This window comes from Pelophylax lessonae (genome assembly GCF_965119305.1).
Source record: "Pelophylax lessonae genome assembly, chromosome: 6".
Taxonomy (NCBI): Eukaryota; Metazoa; Chordata; class Amphibia; order Anura; family Ranidae; genus Pelophylax; species Pelophylax lessonae.
Genome location: NC_138773.1, coordinates 304584409 through 304606985, shown reverse-complemented (window position 1 = coordinate 304606985; position 22577 = coordinate 304584409). Strand labels below are relative to the sequence as shown.

General features: G+C 44.3%; 1 protein-coding gene across 1 annotated transcript in view; it reads right to left on the bottom strand.

Moving 5' to 3' along the window:
- Positions 1–22577, bottom strand: part of WNT6 (Wnt family member 6) — a 199014-nt gene that overhangs the window by 18789 nt on the left and 157648 nt on the right. The window contains exon 3 of the mRNA XM_082260109.1: positions 4686–4990. Coding sequence (XP_082116235.1) covers positions 4686–4990 — 305 coding nt within the window. The remainder of the gene's footprint in view (positions 1–4685; positions 4991–22577) is intronic.

Sequence of the window (22577 nt, the reverse complement as noted above, 5' to 3'; positions counted from 1 at the left end):
TATCGATTGTAGTTTGTAGAAGACACTGACCCTATAATTCAGCAGACTCTATCCCTAAAATGCCTACAACTCGCCCTGCCTAAACACTCCGACCTGTCCCTCAATTCTATCCGGACACAAATGGTTTTTTCCTGCCTATCTTTCCCTAATCAGCAGCCAGCACGTTGATGTGTGCTCTGTCCCTGAATCTAAGCAGCATAATGACGCCGCTGCGGCTGCCTCGAACTTATAAAGACTTGGTCACATGCTTCAGACGGCCAATCACAGCTACTGAGACATTTGCAGGCATGGCTGGGATGGCTTAAGGCACACCAGTTAAACGATTGTTGATTGGCTGTTGAAAGCCCGCCATGAAAAGAGCGCCAAAGCATGCAAAACCCGGAAATAAAACGACCGAACACGGATTTTTACCCGAACATACAGTAAAGTGTCCGTGTCCGTGTTCGGGTACAAAAAATCCAATTATTCGGTACGAACACGAATAATACAGTCCGTGTTCGCTCAACACTACTTGTGAGCCATTGTGGATCATTTGGGGCTGTGTCATTACTGTCCTCATTATGGCCATGAGCTCCCCCATGCTCCGGTTGAACGATGCACGATTTCAAACCCGCATTTCAGTGCGAGTTCGGGGGGTGATTTGAATAAAATCTGTGCGGGTTCATGCACAGATGTCGATTGAAATCGCCCCTGAAGTCGCCGTTGCCGTTGCAAATGCAGTGCGCTTTCCTGCATCAGATTGCTTGGTACCATCGTATCATGTGATCTGGTTGCAGTGCATGCACTACTTTTGGTACAATCTAGTGCTATTGTCAGCCGATTCAATCGCACGGCAGTTGCACAGGAATCACACAGGACCGTGGACTGCCTTCCTGTGCGATTTAGGAGTGAAAGAGCCCTAAGACCCGGTTCACATTCATGCAAATCTGATGCGATCTGAAAGATATAGATTTGCATGTCATCTGAGAATACATTTGGGTTAATATGTTACAGGCAAATGGCAGTTGCTCCAGAGCTTAGTAGAAGAGGGAGAGCTCTGCTGACTTTCATCATCCAATCATGTGCAAGGACATTTTTTTTTAAATTAATTTTCCTTGCATGTGATTGGGTATTCTTTGCAAAGTGAATCTTTACTAAGCTCCGGAGCCACTGTACTTTGCAAGGTGCACAATCTAATTGTCTTTAGTACATCAACTCTATTGTTTTCTATGAAGGTCGTTCACATCAATGCAGTGCATCAATGTTAAAAAAAGGGCCCTGTGTGAGTTTAGTGCAGATGTGGTGCAATTTTGATCCTGTTAAGGGTCCTGTGCAAGTTTAGTGCAGGTGCGGTGCAATTTTGATCCTGTTAAGGGGTCCTGTACGAGTTTAGTACAGGTGTGGTGCAATTTTGATCCTGTTAAGGGGTCCTGTGTGAGTTTAGTGCAGATGTGGTGCAATTTTGATCCTGTTAAGGGGTCCTGTGCAAGTTTAGTGCAGGTGTGGTGCAATTGTGATCCTGTTAAGGGGTCCTGTGCAAGTTTAGTACAGGTGTGGTGCAATTTTGATCCTGTTAAGGGTCCTGTGCGAGTTTAGTGCAGGTGTGGTGCAATTTTTATTTTGTGAAGGGGTCCTGTGCGAGTTTAGTGCAGGTGCGGTGCAATTTTGATCCTGTTTGGGGTCCTGCGTGAGTTTAGTGCAGGTGCGGTGCAATTTTGTTCCTGTTAAGGGTCCTGTGCGAGTTTAGTGCAGGTGTGGTGCAATTTTGATCCTGTTAAGGGTCCTGTGCGAGTTTAGTGCAGGTGTGGTGCAATTTTTATTTTGTGAAGGGGTCCTGTGCGAGTTTAGTGCAGGTGCGGTGCAATTTTGATCCTGTTTGGGGTCCTGCGTGAGTTTAGTGCAGGTGCGGTGCAATTTTGTTCCTGTTAAGGGTCCTGTGCGAGTTTAGTGCAGATGTGGTTAAATTTTGATCCTGTTAAGGGGTCCTGTGCAGGGTTTAGTGCAGGTGTAGTGCAATTTTAATTTTGTGAAGGAGTTCTGCGCGAGTTTAGTGCAGGTGTGGTGCAATTTTGATTCTGTTAAGGGGTCCTGTGCGAGTTTAGTGATGTGGTGCAATTTTGATCCTGTTAAGGGGTCCTGTGCGAGTTTAGTGCAGGTGCGGTGCAATTTTGATCCTGTTAAGGGTCCTGTGCGAGTTTAGTGCAGATGTGGTGCAATTCTGATCCTGTTTGGGGTCCTGTGCGAGTTTAGTGCAGGTGCGGTGCAATTTTCATCCTGTTAGGGGTCCTGTGTGAGTTTAGTGCAGGTGTGGTGCAATTTTTATTTTGTGAAGGGGTCCTGTGTGAGTTTAGTGCAGGTGTAGTGCAATTGTGATCCTGTTAAGGGGTTCTGTGCGAGTTTAGTGCATGTGTGGTGCAATTTTGATCCTGTTAAGGGGTCCTGTGCGAGTTTAGTGCAGGTGCGGTGCAATTTTGATCCTGGTAAGGTTCCTGTGCGAGTTTAGTACAGGTGTGGTGCAATTTTGATCCTGTTAAGGGGTCCTGTGCGAGTTTAGTGCAGATGTGGTGCAATTTTGATCCTGTTTAGGGGTCCTGTGCGAGTTTAGTGCAGGTGCGGCGCAAATTTAATCTCCAGCTACGCCCAGTCCACTCAGAAATCGCAAAAAAGTTTGCACCTGTCAAAACACAAAGCGCACTGTGAAATCGCATCAATTCGCTCGCCGTCAGTGTCAACCGGCCCTAAAGAAGCATTTAACCCTTTGCATTTCTGGGGGTAGGGGGGCACTGCAAAGGGTAGACTTTGTCTGATTCCCGGAGTTCAGTTTTAATACTTACGGATCAGAACTCTTTACTTAACGAGGGCGTGCGGTAAAAGCGGCGTCCCGCTGATATGTACACAGATTAGCCTTGTGTCGGGAAGCTGGATATTCCGTGTCACATTCAGGCTTATAGAAAGCTGATAGGAAAATGTTAGAATGTATAAAGTACATTAGAGAAAACAGAAAACCAAATACTTGACATAGTTGTCTGCTAGTACCAAACAAACACGCCCGCCCCTCGCCATGACATCACTTATTATGACAGCGTTTGACAGAGGAATGTAACAAATGGACAGAGGCACAAATGACACACAGATATGGAAAAAAAAAAATACCATACATGCGGAATATCTATGTACTGAGTTTGTAAAGAGGTGTGATTTTCACATTTTTTACTGCTTTTCTGTTCCATATTTTCAGGGCAGTGGTTAACTGCATTACCTACTTCAGCCCTGGAAGGTTTTACCCCGCTTAATGACCAGGCCGTTTTTTTTTTTTGTTTTTTGCGATACTGCAATTGCATGGTCATGCAACGCTGTACCCAAATAAAATTGACGTCCTTTTTTTCCCACAAATAGAGCTTTCTTTTGGCGGTATTTGATCACCTCTGCAGATTTTTTTTTTTTTTTTCGTGCTGTAAGCAAAAATATACCTATATATAATTTTGAAAAAAAACAAAAAAAAAAATAATATTTTTTCTGCTATAAAACATACCCAATAAAAAAAATATAAAAATCGAATTTCTTCAATAATTTAGGCCAATATGTATTCAGCTACATATTTTTGCTATAAATCCCAATAAACATATATATATATATATACCTATATATCACTAGGTTAACATCGGCTTATCGGTCTCCCATATTTCCAAGCGTATATTGATTGGTTTGCGCAAAGGTTATAGTGTCTACAAACTATGGGATATTTTTATGGCATTTTAATTTATTTATTTTTACTAGTAATTGCGGCGACCAGCCATTTTTAGCAGGACTGCGACATTGCGGCGGACAAATCGGACACCTAACTGACACTTTTTTTGGAGACACCAATACAGTGACACCAATACAGTGATCAGTGCTAAAAATATGCACTGTCACTGTACGAATAACACTGGCAGGGAAGGGGTTAACATCAGGGGCAATCAAAGGGTTAACTGTGTGCCTAAAAAGTGTTTTCTCACTGTGGGGGAGGAGCTTTTAGAGGATAGAGGATAGACTAAGCAATAGCATGCAATGTCAAGCGGCAGCTGCCAAAGCCGGCAGAATATTAGCATGCATAAAGAAAGGGATGTATTCCAGAGATAAGACTATAATCCTTCCACTTTATAAAACTCTGGTCCGACCGCATCTGGAGTATTCTGTCCAGTTCTGGTCACCAGTCCTCAGGAGGGATGTGTTGGAGCTGGAGAGAGTCAACTAAACTAATTAGGGGATTGGAGGACCTTAATTATGAAGAGCGTCTGCAATCGCTTGATTTATTCTCCCTGGAGAAGAGACGCCTGAGAGGGGACATGATAGCAATTTATAAATACCTCAATGGTGATCTCAGCATAGAAAAAAGCTATTCAGTCGAAAGGATTGCATGAGGACTCAAGGACATACAATTCGAATAGAGGAGATGCATTTTAACCTCAGGCAATGTGGGGGGTTCTTTACTGTTAGGGCTACAAGATTGTGGAATTCTCTACCACAAGAGGTGGTTTCTGCGGGAAGTATGGCTACTTTCAAAAGACTCTTGGACATCTCAAGGATCAGAACATTCAGGGGTATGAGAGATGATTACGACCACACACCTACACAGGTTGAAGTGGATGGACTATTGTCTTTATTCAACCTCACCTACTATGTAACTATGAACCAATGGTCAATTCTCACATTTTCCTACTCACCAGTCGTCCAGCTTCATTGTTATGGAGGTCTATGAGGGTTCGTATGTCACTTTTCCCCTTCTTCCGCTTGGCATCCATGAATTGCCGTGACTTCTCGTAGCCGTATTCGACATCATCTCCGCATCCCCCCCACTCCCAGGCCGAGCCGTCAGCCCCGGGTCCAATGGCCAGCGGCGGAGGGGGTCCCCAGTTTCGCGTCACCTCGCATCCACACTGCATCAGCTCTCCCATGCTGCAGGCCTGGGTCACGGTGTGGATCACTCCGGCGGCGGTGATGGCGTAGACGAATGCCGTCTCACGGATATCTGCAAGGCAACAGATCACAGAAAGCCAAATTAAATTTATAACGTGCCGGAGACATTTGGAAATATTCACCTGCCATTCAGTTTAATCATCCTGTAGAAATGATATGTTCTCTACAAGCGCCAAACTAAACGGGAGCAAATTGCCAATTTTCTAGTGTCATGCGATAGCTTCCCTCTCTTGGCCGGAGTCCATACACTTTAGGGGGTTTTGGTTTTTGCCAACTGGAGGCCATTGTGAGCCACAGTGTCGTAAATGTAACCTAATCTAGTGCCAGCCACTGACTCCCTTATTTCATGTCCCCACTAATAACATTCTGCTCATTTGGAGGAGACAAAGGCGTCTATCTGAACAGTCCAGGTACAAATGAATATTGACGGAACTAGGAATATCACACAGGTGCTTTATTTTAACCACTTCAATACTGGGAACTCTTACCCCCCTTCCTGCCCAGGCCAATTTTTAGCTTTCAGCTAGGGATGGGCCGAACACCCCCCCCATGTTCATTGACTAGGAAATTGTTGTGGGACTTTTAAGGTGCAAACACATATATAAATGATGGAGAAAAAATAGTTTTGGTAAAAACAATTTTACATATTTTTATTTATCCAAATAACAGACATAGTTTTTTTAAAAGCAAGTAAAAAGAAAAAAATATAACTATATACCCTGATTCCCTGAGAATAAGCCCTACCCCGAAAATAAGACCTAGCATGATTTTCAGGGATGGCTGCAATATAAGACCTACCCCAAAAATAAGCCCTAGTAAAATCCTTGATCTCAGCCCCTCCCTCTGCAGTATTCGGAGTGGGAAAGTAGAGCTCCGGAGGGTCACGTGAGTGCCCAGCGGCGCTGTAAATAAGGTATTTTCTACAATAAAGTTACAAAAGGAGACACACTGCACATTACATAATCTTTTTATAAAATCCATTACATATTTTTACAATGACTTTATCCCAGGTTTATTTTTGGGATTACAGAATGTCATAATGCTGACTCCTGAGCTGACAGGGAGAGAACTTTTTTTAACATTTTATTATTTTATTCCAGGTTTTTTGGAACATAAAGAGGGCTAAATGACACAACACAAGCACTGTGCTGTCTACCATGCTTTAAAGGATCAGGATATTTATTTATTTTAGAGTTACAATCCCTTTAGACCTCGTTCACACTGGGGCGACGCTACTTGCCGGAGCGACCTCACAGGTCACGGTGCGCAGCTCGCACAGCGACCTCGGAGCGGTCCGGCACGGACTTCATATCATTGAAGTCAATGCAGGTCGCTCCGGGTCGCCCCAAAGAAGCTCCGGACCCTTTTTCTAAGTCGGAGCGACTTGTGTCGCTCCTATTAGAACGGGTCCATAGCTTCTCTATGGCAGGCGACCTACGGCAACTTGTCAGGCGACCAGGTCGCCTCACAGGTCGCCCCATTGTGAACGGGCTCTTAAGTTCATCTTTTTACATACCATCAATAAATAAGACATCCCCTGAAAATAAGCCCTAGTGCGTTTTTTTGTAGCCAAAATTAATATAAGACCCGGTCTTATTTTCGGGGGAAACACGGTAATGTCAGCTCAACATGTTTCGCCATCTAGCGATAGCTTCTTCAGGAGACTAACGGACATCTCTAGTGAGTTATTTGCCGGAGACATATTTCGAAAGCACCACATCCCTTGATAATATATAGAAATTGACTAGGAAATTGTTGTGGGACTTTTAAGGTGCAAATACATATATAAATGATGGAGAAAAAATAAATTTGGTAAAAACAATTTTACATATTTTTATTTATCCAAATAAAAGCAAGTAAAAAAGAAAAAATATAACCATATAATGTCAGCTCAACATGTTTCGCAATCTAGCGATAGCTTCTTCAGGAGACTAACGGACATCTCTAGTGAGTTATTTTTCTGTATATAACGAAAAGAACAATACACAAGAATTTCTATTCATATACATATATTACAAAATGAATTACATTAAATATTAATCCATTGAAAGGAAAACCACAGAACATACCTCCAAAAAACTGAATTGGGGCACAATTCAGTTTTTTGGAGGTATGTTCTGTGGTTTTCCTTTCAATGGATTAATATTTAATGTAATTAATTTTGTAATATATGTATATGAATAAAAATTCTTATGTACTGTATTGTTCTTTTCGTTATATACAGAAAAATAACTCACTAGAGATGTCCGTTAGTCTCCTGAAGAAGCTATCGCTAGATGGCGAAACATGTTGAGCTGACATTACCGGTATATGGTTATATTTTTTTCTTTTTTACTTGCTTTTAAAAAAAACTATGTCTATTATTTGGATAAATAAAAATATGTAAAATTGTTTTTACCAAAATTATTTTTTCTCCATCATTTATATATGTGTTTGCACCTTAAAAGTCCCACAACAATTTCCTAGTCAATTTCTATATATTATCAAGGGATGTGGTTCTTTCTAAATATGTCTCCGGCAAAATTTAAACCCCCCCCCCCCCATGTTCAGTTCACAGCAGAATGCCCGAACGGGGAAAATGTTCTAACCCGAATGGTGAACCCCATTGAAGTCCATGGGAGCTGAACAGAAAAAATCAAAAAGTGCCCATTTTGAAGGCTTATACGCAAGTAAAGACTCGTACACACTACAAGAAAATCAGGCGAACATATTAGTCCAAATAATTTTCGTTACGATTTTCGTATAGTGTGTACACAACTTTCTACAGCCAATTCCGAAAATTCTCGAAGTGACAAACTCCAAAATTTCAAAATTTTTCTCACACGGAGACCACTTCTGGACCGGAAGATTTTCCCCCTTAACGACCAGGCCCTATTTTGCGATTCAGCACTGCTTTATTTTAACGGACAATTGCGTGGTCGTGCGACACTGTACTTTAATAAACTGAATGTCCTTTTTTTCCCACAAATAGAGCTTTCTTTTGGTGGTACTTGATCACCTGTGTGATTTTTATTTTTTGCACTATAAACAAAAAAAATGTGACGATTCTGAAAAAAAAAAACAATATTTTTCACATTCTGCTATATAACATTCCAAAAAAAAATATGTAAAAATCAAAATTTTTTGACATTTTAGCCCAATTTATTTTCTGCTACATATTTTTGGTAAAAAAAAAAAAAAAAAAAATCACAATAAGCGCATTTTGTTTGGTTTGCGCAAAAGTTATTGCATCTACTAACTACGGGAAAGATTTAAGTAATTTTTAATGTTTTGGTTTTTTTTTACTAGTAATGGCGGCGATCTGCGATTTTTTTGCAGGACTGCGACATTGCGGCAGCCAGATCGGACCCCTAACTGACATTTTTGACACTTTTGGGGGTACCAGTGGCATTACTACAGTAATCAGTGCAAAAAATATGCACTGTTACTGTTATAATGACACTGGCAGGGAAGGGGTTAACATTGTGGGTGATCAATGGGTTAAATGTGAGCCTGGCAAAATCTGAGTCATGGCAAAGAATTCTCTGAGGATCTGAAAAAAGAATTGTTGCTTTACATAAAGATGGCTTAGGCTATAAGAAGATTGCCAAGACCCTGAAACCGAGCTACAGCACGGTGGCCAAGACCATACAGCGGTTTAACAGGACAGGTTCCACTCAGAACAGACCTCGCCATGGTTGACCAAAGAAGTTGAGTGCACGTGCTCAGTGTCATATCCAGAGGTTGTCTTTGGGAAATAGAGGTATGAGTGCTGCCAGCATTGTTGCAGAGGTTGAAGGGGTGGGGGGTCAGCCTGTCAGTGCTCAGACCATACGCCGCACACTGCATCAAATTGGTCTCCATGGCTGTCGTCCCAGAAGGAAGCCTCTTCTAAAGATGATGCACAAGAAAGCCTGCAAACAGTTTGCTGAAGACAAGCAGACTAAGGACATGGATTACTGGAACCATGTCCTGTGGTCTGATGAGACCAAGATAAACTTATTTGGCTCAGATGGTGTCAAGCGTGTGTGACGGCAACCAGGTGAGGAGTACAAAGACAAGTGTGTCTTGCCTACAGTCAAGCATGGTGGTGGGAGTGTCATGGTCTGGGGCTGCATGAGTGCTGCCGCCACTGGGGAGCTACAGTTCATTGAGGGAACCATGAATGCCAACATGTACTGTGACATACTGAAGCAGAGCATGATCCCCCCCTTCAGAGACTGGGCCACAGGGCAGTATTCCAACATGATAACGACCCCAAACACACCTCCAAGACAGCCACTGCCTTGCTAAAGAAGCTGAGGGTAAAGATGATGGACTGGCCAAGCATGTCTCCAGACCTAAACCCTATTGAGCATCTGTGGGGCATCCTCAAACAGAAGGTGGAGGAGCGCAAGGTCTCTAACATCCACCAGATCTGTGATGTCGTCATGGAGGAGTGGAAGAGATTTCAGTGGTAACCTGTGAAGCTCTGGTGAGCTCCATGCCCAAGAGGGTTAAGACAGTGCTGAAAAATAATGGTGGCCACACAAAATGTTGACACTTTGGGCCCAATTTGGACATTTTCAAATTGGGCCCAAATACACAAATACACCTCCAAGACGACCACTGCCTTGCTAAAGAAGCGAGAGTAAAGATAATGGACTGGCCAAGCATGTCTCCAGACCTAAACCCTATTGAGCATCTGTGGAGGTGGAGCAAGGTCTCTAACATCCACAAGCTCTGTGATGTCGCCATGGAGGAGTGGAAGAGGACTCCAGTGGCAACCTCTGAAGCTCTGGTGAACTCCATGCCCAAGAGGGTTAAAGCAGTGCCGGAAAATAATGGTGGCCACACAAAATGTTGACACTTTGGGCCCAATTTTTAAATTTTTACTTAGGGTTGTACTCACTTTTGTTGCCAGTGGTTTAGCCATTAATGACTGTGCGTTGAGTCATTTTGAGGGGACAGCAAAGTGTAATTTCTTCAGTGTTGTACCATAAAAAGATATAATAAAATATTAACAAAAAATGTGAGGGGTGTACTCACTTTTGTGAGATACTGTATTTTATCGGTGTATTTAGCGGTTTGCTTGGAGTTCTGTTTTAACATGTAGCTCAGAGCCCCCCCATAATACCTTTTTTTTTATTCGTTTGACACCACGTGTATGCAGATATCGCATCAAAGTGACCGGAAAGGCTCCTTTTCCAGGTAATGCCTTAAGCCCCCGTACACACATACTGATCGTCGGCCGAACGATCGGCCGTCTTTTGTCCAGGGCTGTCGTGTCTGTTGAAAACTGAAAAAGACTGCACACGAATTTTGTCGGCCAACAACAGCCGACTGCAGAAGTGATGTCATGTGATGGTTAACTTTCCTTGTCTTTTTTCTTTTCTGAGCATGCCCAGTCTTGCTAACCTGTTGTCTGTCGGCCGAAATCTGTACTGACTGGCGAACAATTGGCCGTTCTGGTGTTGGCCAACAAAAATTTTATTGCCTGCACGACAGATTCTGTTCGGCCGAAAATGCGCTGTCGGCTGTCGGAAGCATCATACTAACAAGCCTACAATCGGCCGATCGGTCGTCGGCCGAATATTTACGGCCGACAATCGGTACAAGTGTACGGGGCTTTAGCCAGCAAAATGATTCCAATCACATTTCTCAGAGGACGGGAACGTTGTGCCATTTTGCTATCCTACAGCAGTGGTCCTCAACTCTGGTCCTCGGGGCCCACTAACAGGCCAGATTTTAAGTATTACTTTGGGGAGATGCAGACTAGAATACTGCAATCACTGAGCAGCAAATGATCACCTGTGATGTAATTTAGTTATCTTGCAAACCTGGCCTGTTAGTGGGCCCCGAGGACCAGAGTTGAGGACCATTGTCCTACAGCACCCGGCGTACACTTAGCACTTCTTATCAGAACCTCGCGGTGTTCTTCAGGGGCTCCACCCCGGCCAGCGATCGGGGTCTGGACAGCCCTCATCTTCTGCCCCTGTTTGTCTTTCTTGCTGCGGAGAGCCTCTGAAAGGTTCTCAGTCTTGCAGGGATCCTTCAGCAGGTGCCCCAGGCAAAGATATAACTCACGAGTCAGACATATCGCAAGGCGTCAGGGACATTCCACACACATCATGCTCACTTAAGAGACTCACTCTGCGTGTCCATCAAATTCCACGGTGAAAAGGCGAAAATCCTCTTCAGTGACAGGATGGGTTTACATTAAGGGGAGGTGAGGGGGAAAAAAAACTGACTTAAGCCTGCCAAATGCAAAGCCGCTTCCAGACAAAAGCGGGCCCAGGGGCCACGGATCGTTCCTGTAGACCCCACGTTTTTGTAGAACGTTCAGCTAGATGTCCAACCCCTACTGCATGACGATTCGTTTACAAAAACGCTAACTCTTATTTTCAAGTTTTGTTCCCTACGTTTTTGTATCTCAGTGCTGCTGATCGCCTCCAGCTTCTTTTAACCGCTTCCTATCTACAATGGATATAAAAAGTCTACACACCCCTGGTAAAATGTCAGATTTTCCGTGATGTAAAAAAAAAAAAAAATGAGACAACGATAAATCATTTCAGAACTTTTTCCACCTTTAATGTGACCTATAAACTGTACAACTCCGTAGAAAAAACAAACTGAAATTTTTTAGAGGGGGGAGTAAAAATAAAAAACTAAAATAATGTGGTTGCATAAGTGTGCACACCCTCTTATAACTGGGGATGTAGCTGGGTTCAGAATTATTAAATATAAAATAGTGTTGCGCAGAATAAAAAATCTAATTGAATGAATATATAAATAAATATATATCGGTGATATAGTGTATAAATAAAAATAAAGAATTTTTATGTGCTGAAGTGATCAAATATATCCCTATAGCTACTCAATAATAAAATTCCATAATATTAAACAATATCCTTGATCAAATTGTGACTGTGAATAAATAATAAATATTAAATATAAATGGACACTAAAATCATATTTATATATATCGTCTTTGTTATTGCTTGATATTGCACATATATATTTATTATTTATTATTGATATATCTGACACAGATATATTATTATTAATATTTACCATTTATATTTAATATTTATTATTTATTCACAGTCACAATTTGATCAAGGATATTGTTTAATATTATGGAATTTTATTATTGAGTAGCTATAGGGATATATTTGATCACTTTAGCACATAATAATTCTTTATTTTTATTTATACACTATATCACCAATATATATTTATTTATATATTCATTCAAATAGATTTTTATTCTGCGCAACACTATTTTATATTTAATAGCTCCATTGCACTTTTTTATGAGAAGTGAAGTGTCTGCGGCATTTTAAAAATCTATAGTAGAGAGGTTGCTCGCAGGAAACTTTGTCTTTTTGGGTTCAGAATTACAATCACATTCCAACTCATGTTAAATAGGAGTCAGTACACACCTGCCATCATTTAACCACTTCTAGACCGGAAGGATTTTCCCCCTTCCTGACCAGGCCATATTTTGCGATTAGGCACTGCGTTATGGGGCATCCTCAAACAGAAGGTGGAGGAGCGCAAGGTCTCTAACATCCACCAGCTCCGTGATGTCATCATGGAGGAGCGGAAGAGAACTCCAGTGCCAACCTCTGAAGCTCTGGGGAACTCCATGCCCAGGAGGGTTAAGGCAGTGCTGGAAAATAATGATGGCCACACAAAATATTGACACTTTGGGCCCAATTTGGATATTTTTACTTAGGGGTGTACTCACTTTTGTTGTCAGCGGTTTAGACATTAATGGCTGTGTGTTGAGTTATTTTGAGGGGACAGCAAATTTACACTGTTATACAAGCTGTACACTCACTACTTTACATTGTAGCAAAGTGTCATTTCTTCAGTGTTGTCACATGAAAAGATAGAATAAAATATTTACAAAAACACGGGGGGTGTACTCACTTTTGTGAGATACTGTATATTTATTAAAGTAGAACTTTTTTTTCCATTTTGGATAGAGTAAGGGACCCCTGTCAGTTTTTTTTTTTTTTGCCATCTATGTCTCATTTTGGAGATCTCCCCCTACTTCCCGTCCCATAGCCAAACCGGAAGTAAGAGGAAATCCTTACAAATTAAGGAAAATCCTTGGGGTGGGAAAAGATGCTGCTGTGTCTGTGATGTCAATCCAAATAGGAATGCCTTGGCATCCACACGAGTGGGATAAAGGAGGCGAGGAGGGCTAAAAGGGGGTATCTGTAAGGTGCATTGAACTAAGAGGCCCTGTGTCCGAAACCCTACACAGGGCCTGCACAGAGTCCTGACCTCGAAATGATAGAACACCTTTGGGATGAATTTTAGCGGACACTGCGAGCCAGGCCTTCTCGTCCAACATCAGTGCCTGACCTCACAAATGCGCTTCTGGAAGAATGGTCAAACCTTCCCATAGACACACTCCTGAACCTTGTGGACAGCCTTCCCAGAAGAGTTGCTGTCACCACCATCAAAAAGGATACTGTGATTGGCTACAACTGCAGCCCTAGAGGGAAAACTGCCACTAGGTGGCTCTGACCCAGAATAGCGTGTGGTAACAGAGAATAGTGTAATCTGGGTGCTAGGTCCCTTCTAGCTAACACTCCCCTATAGTAATGTCATGAGTGAGTGAAGACAGCTTACTAAAGTGTACTGTGTGCTGCTTTCACATGTGACTGCTGCAGATCTTCCACTATAATAGATTGACAAGTGACCCTGGATAGCATGTCTATGTCATGTACCTGTAAATGCCATCCTCAAGTGACATTAGTAAAGTGCAGCAACCCTACCTTTTTGTGTGGACATTCTTTCCTTCGGATATAAAGGTTAATGGGTGGGAATATTGTGAGGAGGCCTCTGGCAAGGAGATAGATAGATACAGGGCCAGTGCTAGACTATTCTGCGCCCTAGGCAAGACTAGCTACTTGCGCCCCGCCCCCCTCCCCAAAAAAAAAAAAAAATTCAAAATTTCCCTATACTCGCAGCACACTCCATGCATTCCCCATACTCCCCCCAATACTTGCATCACTCGCAGTGTGTCAGGGGGGGGGGGGGGAAGTGTGTCAGGGTGGGGGAGCAGTGTGTCAGAGAGGGGGGGGGGGTGACCAGTGTGCCCCATCAATGCAGAGTGACCAGTGTGCCCCCATCAATGCAGAGTGACCAGTGAGCCCCCATCAATGCAGAGTGACCAGTGCCCCATCAATGCAGAGTGACCAGTGTGCCCCCATCAATGCAGAGTGACCAGTGTGCCCCCATCAATGCAGAGTGACCAGTGACCAGTGTGCCCCCATCAATGCAGAGTGACCAGTGAGCCCCCATCAATGCAGAGTGACCAATGTGCCCCCATCAATGCAGAGTGACCAGTGTGCCCCCATCAATGCAGAGTGACCAGTGTGCCCCCATCAATGCAGAGTGACCAGTGATCAGTGTGCTCCCATCAATGCAGAGGGACCAGTGTGTCCCCATCAATGCAGAGTGACCAGTGTGCCCCCATCAATGCAGAGTGACCAGTGTGCCCCCATCAATGCAGAGTGACCAGTGTATGGGGATTAGAGCACCGCATGATTAAACACAGCAGGGTTCTGCTGCTTACCCGGCATGGCTGCTATAATTTGAAGTCCCGCTTCCTGGACCGCCGCCAACCTTTGATAGACGTAACCAGTGTGCTGTCTCTCATAGGTTGGCGGCGGTCCAGGAGGCGGATCTCCACATTACAGCAGCCGCGCCAGGTAAGCAGAAGAACCCTGCTCTGTTTAATCATGCAGCGCTCGCCCTCGCCCTCTCCCTTCCCTTCTGAAGGCAGCCCAAGTAACTTATAGCAGGGCCAGCCCTGGGCACGCCCCAGACCCCCCCCCCCCCCAGTGCACCCGCCCAGGATCGGCCCTGCAAATCGGGAACAAAACAGGAGACTGGTCACCCTAACCTAGGCAACAGTGCGCCTCTAGGCGGCAGTGTGCCCTAGGCGGCTGCTCAGTTTGCCTAGCAGGAGCGCCGGCCCCGGATAGATAGATAGATAGATAGATAGATAGATAGATAGATAGATAGATAGATAGATAGATAGATAGATAGATAGATAGATAGATAGATAGATAGATAGATAGATAGATTTATATATATAGAGTGTATCTGGACAGTATTCACAGCGCCTTCACTTTTTCCACATTTTGTTATGCTTTATTCCAAAATGGATCAAATTCCTCATTTTCCTCAAAATTCTACAAACAATACCCCATAATGACAACATGAAAGAGGTTTGTTTGAAAACTTTGCAAATTTATTAAAAATTAAAAAAAGCCCATGTACATAAGTATTCACAGCCTTTGCCATGACACTCAGAATTGAGCTCAGGTGCTTCCTGTTTCCACCGATCATCTTTGATACGTTTCTACAACTTGATTGGAGTTCACCTGTGGTAAATTCAGTGGATTGGACATGATTTGGAAAGGCACAAACCTGTCTATATAGGGGGTCCCACAGCTACCAGTGCATTTCAGAGCACAAACCAAGCCATGAAAGCCAAGGAATTGTCTTTGAACCTCCGAGACAGGATTGTATGGAGGCACAGATCTGGGGGAGGGTACAGAAAAATTTCTGAAGCATTGAAGGTCCCAATGAGCACAGTGGCCTCCATCATCTGTAAATGGAAAAAGTTTGCAACCGCCAGAACTCTTCCTAGAGCGGGCCACCCGGCCAAACTGAGCAATCGGGGAGAAGGGCCCTGTACAGTGAAAGCTTGGATTCATCTGTGAAGAGAACACCTCTCCAAAGTGCCAGACGCCATCGAATGTGAGCATTTGTCCAATCAAGTCGCTTACGACGAGCGAACTGCAGTCAGGTCGAGACCCGATGGGGACAAGCATGCAGATGAGCTTCCCTGAGACAGTTTTGTGCAGAAATTCTTTGGTTATGAAAGCCGATTGTTGCAGACTATCTTGGAGGTGAAGATGCTGGATGTGGAGGTCCTGGGCTGGTGTGGTTACACGTGGTCTGCGGTTGTGAGGCCGGTTGGATGTACTGCCAAATTCTCTGAAACGCCTTTGGAGACGGCTTATGGTAGAGAAATGAACATTCAAATCATGGGCAACAGCTCTGGTGGACATTCCTGCAGTCAGCATGCCAATTGCACGCTCCCTCAAAACTTGTGACATCTGTGGCATTGTGCTGTGTGACAAAACTGCACATTTTACAGTGGCCTTTTATGAGCAGGCGGATGGCAGCTCTGTCTCCGTGCTGTGTGTGGAGACAGAGCTGTCAAGTCCCCATTCTTCTCTATGGGGGAATCAGATGGGAACGGACCGTCTGTCCGTTCTCATCCCATCCGCTGGACGGATGGAAAATAGGGTTTCCATCTGTCCAGATTTTACGTATCGGATGTCAGCGGACATGTCTCTGCTGACATCCGATGCCCCATAGAGATGCATGGGGCATCCGATCAGGTCCGCCTGAAGAACTGACAGGTGGATCTGAACGGTCCGCCTGTGTGAAAGGGGCCTATGGCACACCTGTGCAATAATCATGCTGTCTAATCACCATCTTGATATGCCACACCTGTGAGGTGGATGGATTATCTCCGCAAAGGAGAAGTGCTCACTAACACAGATTAAGGGCTCTTTCATCCGATCAGATCCGCCTGTCAGTTTTTTAGGCGGATCTGATCGGATCCTCCATGCAGCTCTATGGGGCAGCGGATGTCAGCGGAGAAACCTCCGCTGACACCCGCTGCCATCCGTATCCGATCCTGTCCGTGAAATCTGGACGGATGGAAACCCTATTTTTCCATCCGTTCAGTGATCGGATCGGATGAGAGCAGACAGGCGGTTCGCTCTCATCCGATCCCCCCATAGAGAGCAGTGGGGGCTGTGACACCTCCCTCTCCGCACTGCAAGCGGAGACGGAGCTCCCACCTACCGGCTCAGCGTGGATCGGCGGATCGATCCCCGCTGAGCAGCACAGATCCGCCTACTGAGGCAGACCGTGTGAAAGGGGCCTTAGCCTTAGGCCCCTTTCACACAGGCGGACCGTTCAGATCCACCTGCCAGTTTTTTTTTTTGGCGGATCTGAACGGTCCCCCCATGCATCCCTATGGGGCATCGGATGTCAGAGGAGACATGTCCGCTGACATCCGATCCGTCAAATCTGGACAGATAGAAACCCTATTTTCCATCCATCCAGCGGATCGGATCGGATGAGAACAGACCGACGGTCCGTTCCCATCCGATTCCCCCATAGAGATGTATGGGGCTCTGACAGCTGTGTCTCCGCACAAAGTGCGGAGAACAGCTGTCATTCTCCTGCTCAGCGGGGGATCGGCGGATCGATCCCCCGTTGAGATAAACGGAGTCCACCGACGGAGCGGATAGTGTGAAAGAGCCTTTAGGCAGATTTGTGAACAATATTTGAGAGAAATCGGCCTTTTGTGTATATAGAAGAAGTCTTAGACCTTTAAGTTCAGCTCATGAAAAATGGGGGCAAAAACAAAAGTTTTGCGTTTATAATTTTGTTCAGGATAGATAGATAGATAGATAGATGGATGGATGGATGGATGGATGGATGGATGGATGGATGGATGGATGGATGGATGGATGGATGGATGGATGGATAGATAGATAGATAGATAGATAGATAGATAGATAGATAGATAGATAGATAGATAGATAGATAGATAGATAGATAGATAGATGTTTTATAATGTTAGAATTACAGTTTATTTCACCTGCAGAAATATTTCTTTGTTTTCTTAGGGGAAGTCTCCTGCCCCCGTGTTCTCCATCAGATTTAATAAAGGTCCCATCTCCCCCTTGTCACCGTATAAATGACATAATTTAGCCATTGTGGGACGGAAGCCATCTCTGCTCATTAGAGCGATCTTTCCTGTCTCCCGGGGTACGGGGCTGCATTTCCGCTGTACTGCACACCTTTGCTTTGTCATCCAAATCAAATACAACCTTTGCCAAATCATTTAGTAGATGCAGCTAAAAATATCCCAAATTATAGCTTTGCAGGGAGCAGTGGAGGAAGCGGCCGCTTGAAAAGTAAGTGGTTTCCCTCCATTATGGAGCTATTAGGCTATTTAAATCCCATAGTAAAAGCTGTGCCGTCCGTAACTCCGGGGTCAGGCTAACCTGGGAATCCGATATGTACAGGGGCCCGGGGGTCCCTTGTTAAAGGGGAACTACAATTTATCTTGCAAAGGGGGTCTTTCCAGGGACTGTCATTGATAACCATGATAAAGTTCAAAGAACCTATCAGAGATGGGGATATTTAAAGGGTCGAGGAGGTTTTTTGCCTTCTTTTTACAAGACACCCATTTAAATAATTTCATACTTCCTATACAGCACAACGTTGCTTTTTTAGGCCCTGTTCACTTCACACCTGAGTGTTTTACGAGCTGAAAGTCTCTGAAGTCTCAAAACACCCAACAAGCAAAATCCCAATTTTTTCAAAATAAATGCTATTTTTTTGTTTATAGCGCAAAAAGTAAAAATCGCACAGGTGATCAAATACCACCAGAAGAAAGCTCTGTTTGTGGTGAAAAAAGGACGTAAATTTCGTTTGGGTACGGTGTCGCATGACCGCGCAATTGTCAGTTAAAGTCGCACAGCGCCGAATCGCAAAAAGTGGCCCAGACGTAAGACAGCAAAATCCTCCAGTGGTAAAGTGGTTAATATTAGGACACTTACCTGTCCTGGAATCCAGCGATGTCGGCACCGCAGCCGATGTTTCCATCGTCTGTCGGGTGCTCCCGCCGCCATTGCCGGTCAGGGAACCCGGCAGTGAAGCCTTACCTAATTGTAAGTTATATCTTTGATAGGTTTTTTGAGATCTTCTTACCTATTGGATATGTTGTTGTTTATGTTTGTACATCCTCTCTAGATACATGAACCATGCCTACTCCTGATGAAGTGAATTTTCACGAAACAAGTTCAACACAGGCAATTTCATCAATTACAAGTTTTTACTGTATACTTTTGTTTCATGACCCTATTATATTTCTAATTATGTACCAGGATGTACCAGGATAACATTGTATTATATTGTACCATTGTCCTATCTAGACCATTTATATTTATATGTGTATCATTCATGTTTTTCCCAATCTCATGGGCTACATGCTTTTACCGAGCAATTTGGTTTCACCAATATTTTTCTATAGACTCTCCAATAAACAGACGATTTTACTCCGTGGCTGGTCATGAGTCTCATATAAAGTCCCAAATTCCTCCCCCCCCCCCCCTGTGTTTGTACAAGCATATCTCTAGACCTATGTCTGTGAAGCTCTGGTGAACTCCATGCCCAAGAAGGTTAAGGCAGTGCTGGGAAATAATGGTGGCCACACAAAATATTGACACTTAACACCAAAGTTAGCACACCTGCTCCCCATTCACACCTGAAACCTTGTAACACTAACGAGTCACATGACACCAGGGAAGGAAAATGGGTAATAGGGCCCAACTTGGACATTTTCACTTAGGGGTGTACTCACTTTTGTTGCCAGCGGTTTAGACATTAATGGCTGTGTGTGGAGTTATTTTGAGGGGACAGCAAACTTACACTGTTATACAAGCTGTACACTCACTACTTTACATTGTAGCAAAGTGTCATTTCTTCAGTGTTGTCACATGAAAAGATAGAATAAAATATTTACAAAAATGCGGGGGGTGTACTCACTTTTGTGAGATACTGTATATTAGCGGGGGCTGGTGCACACAGAAGTTTTTTTTTAAACTTCATGCAACCCCCCCCCCACCCCACAGCCACCCCCCCCCCCCTCTTGATCCAGCGATTTCCATGAGAGCCTCAGCTGTCCCAGAGGTCTCTCTCTCCTCATTGACTGAGACAGCAGCGGGAGTTATTGGCTCCCACTGGTGTCAATCACAGACAGTGAGCCAATGAGGAGTGAGGAGGGGGTGGGGCCATGCCATTGCTCTATGGGGTTGATTTTCTAAAATAGACTGTGCCCTCTGCAAGCGCAGTTGATCCAGAAGCTCTGTTAACTTCCATCATCCAATAACGTGCAAGGAAAATAAAAAAAACAGCTTTTTTAATTGCACATGATTGGATGATGGAGGTAAGCAGAGCTTCTGCTCATTTACTAAGCTCTGGAGTAACTGCACTTGCAGAGGGCAACTGCACTTTGAAAAGTGCATAGTCTATTTGCCTTTAGTAAATCAATCCCTTTGTGTCTTATGGATGGATAGAGCAGGGCTGGGGAGGGAGCATACACCAGTGCACCCATAGTAAGTGGTTTGCTATTGGAGGCACTGGTTAAGGTGGAGGAGCCAGGAGCGCCGGCAGGGGACCTGATAAGAGGAGGATCGAGGCTGCTCTGTGCAAAACCATTACACAGAGGAGGTATGTATAACATGTTTGTTATTTTTTTTTTTTTAAAGCCGAAACCCTTTAATACTACTTTAATTGAACAACTTGAAGTTTGAAGCTAAATGGCTACCCTGTACAGCTGCACCAGATTCTGAGTGCTCCAGTGTTAGTAGGGCTCCATTCACACTTGTGTGACTTCAAAGTCCTGCGATTTACATTGCGACTGATGCAACTTTGGATGGGTGCGAATTGGATGTGACTTTGGCTTTGACTGTTGCACTTATAGATGTCAGTTTCATGCAACCTTTGAGAGTTTACATTGCAGTCTATGGCACTTGAGGCGCGTCAAAGTAGTGCAGGAAGCTTTTTTAAAGTCACTGCGACTTTAAGTTGCACAGATTTGAATGACTTCTATTCAAATACATGAGCTGCGATATGCCATGTAACTTTGTGTCCAAAGTCACATGACAAGTCACACTGGTGTGAATTGAGCCTTTGGCTGGATACACACTATACAACTTTTGTTGTTCAATTTCCTTTAGATTTACCTTCAACTATGTAGTGCCAGGGCCTGCCTGATTGCATACACATTGAAAGTGTTTAGGTCTGACCTCATATTATATGGTTTTGGTATCTACAGAAAATCTTATAGTGTGTATCCAGCCTAATGCCTCGTACACATGCAACGATTATCGGCCGACCGATCGGCCGACTTTTGTCCAGAGTTGTGTTTTGTTGGTTGGAATGTGCCTAGACTGCACACAAATTTTCTCGGCCAACAAAAATCAACTTCAGAAGTGATGTCATGTGTTGGTTTACTTTCCGTGTGTTTTTTCTTCTCTGAACATGCCCAGTCTTGCTCATCAGATTTTTGTCTGCCGAAATCTGTACTGACTGACAGAAAATCGGCCATTGTGTTGACGGCTAACAAAAATTTTATAGCCTGCACACCAGATTTTATTCGGCCGAAAAGTCGGAGTCGGTTGTCGAAAGCATCATACTAACAAGCCGAAAATCGGCCGATCGGACGTTGGCCGAAAATTCCCGACCAATAATCGATGTGTGTGTACGAGGCATTAGTCTCCACCATGGATTGAGTTCCAAAAGAGTTCCAGTTGGCGGTTGTGTAGACTGTACTTAGCTATGGAGATCAGGGTGGTCCTCCTTTTAATGACTTCTTCAGAAGCCTCTAAGGGGTTTCATTTTTTTTTTAAATGCTTTAATTGTTTCAAGTTCAAAAGTCAATCATTAAAGAAGATGGGAGTTTACACATCAGACGGCCATAAATCCCCAATGAGTGTGTTTTGATGTGTAAATGGTGGCTAAATGGCACTTAGACCCATTAGGTAAAGGGAAGCCATAAGAAGGAGCTCCCAGGGAATGCTGGGACTCGGTATGGGACACCATGGAGGACACAAATTCCGAGCAACGAGGATTCTGATTGGCAAAGGGGGGGGGGGGGGGTGATCTGCGCAGTAAATCATGCGTCAGACAAGAAAACATTCTTTTTCTTTATTGAACCCACACATTGTCTCTGAGCATTCATAATTACTTCATTACACACCGGGGGAACATGTCTAAGCAATAAAGCCGGGGACTTATGTAGAACATAGCAATAATCTGACTCCTGCCTGCAGGGGAGAGAGAATGCAGCGTGCATAGGAACGTCTATCCCTCCAACAACAAACTCTAAAAACATCCCTGAGATCCCGGAACAAGCTGTGCGTTGTGTTCACAGCTGCCTGGGCAGACCAACAAGTGGCCGCGGTCCGTAGACCTCCGGTTCCTGAATGGCAATGTCAATGGCCATGTTTGCTTACTAGGTATGGCGCACCTCAAACCTAGGACAAGGCAGGGATGCCAAAGTGCTCTACAAAAATTAACTCCACTTTTGTTGAGAAGAAAAAAAAAACATTCCCCCCTGGTAGTGGCGGCTGATGCATTGGGGGCGCAGCGCCCCCCAGCTTCCCCCACCCATGCGTCTGGCCCCCTAATCTACAGTGGGTTTTTTTATTTTATTTTTTAAGCACGTGATTAGAGCCAGAGGCTCTAATAGGCTTCAAAAAAGGGTGGGCTCAGGGCGCAGAGCTCTGCGCCCGAGCCCACCCAGTTGTGTGACAATAGCGAATGAATATTCACTATTATCACACAGATCCTCCTCCCAGCCAATCAGGAAGCGGGTCTTGAGACTCGTTTCCTGATTGGCCCGAAAGGAGAGGCCATGCTATTGGCCAAGGAGGAGGAGGGAGGAGATGCAGGGGAAGCCGCTGCCGCCGGGGGAAGCCGCCTGCTTTCCACTTCAGTCCAGGGTGAGTAAGCCAGGGCCGGGGATGGGGACGGGGGGGTGGTATGGTGTG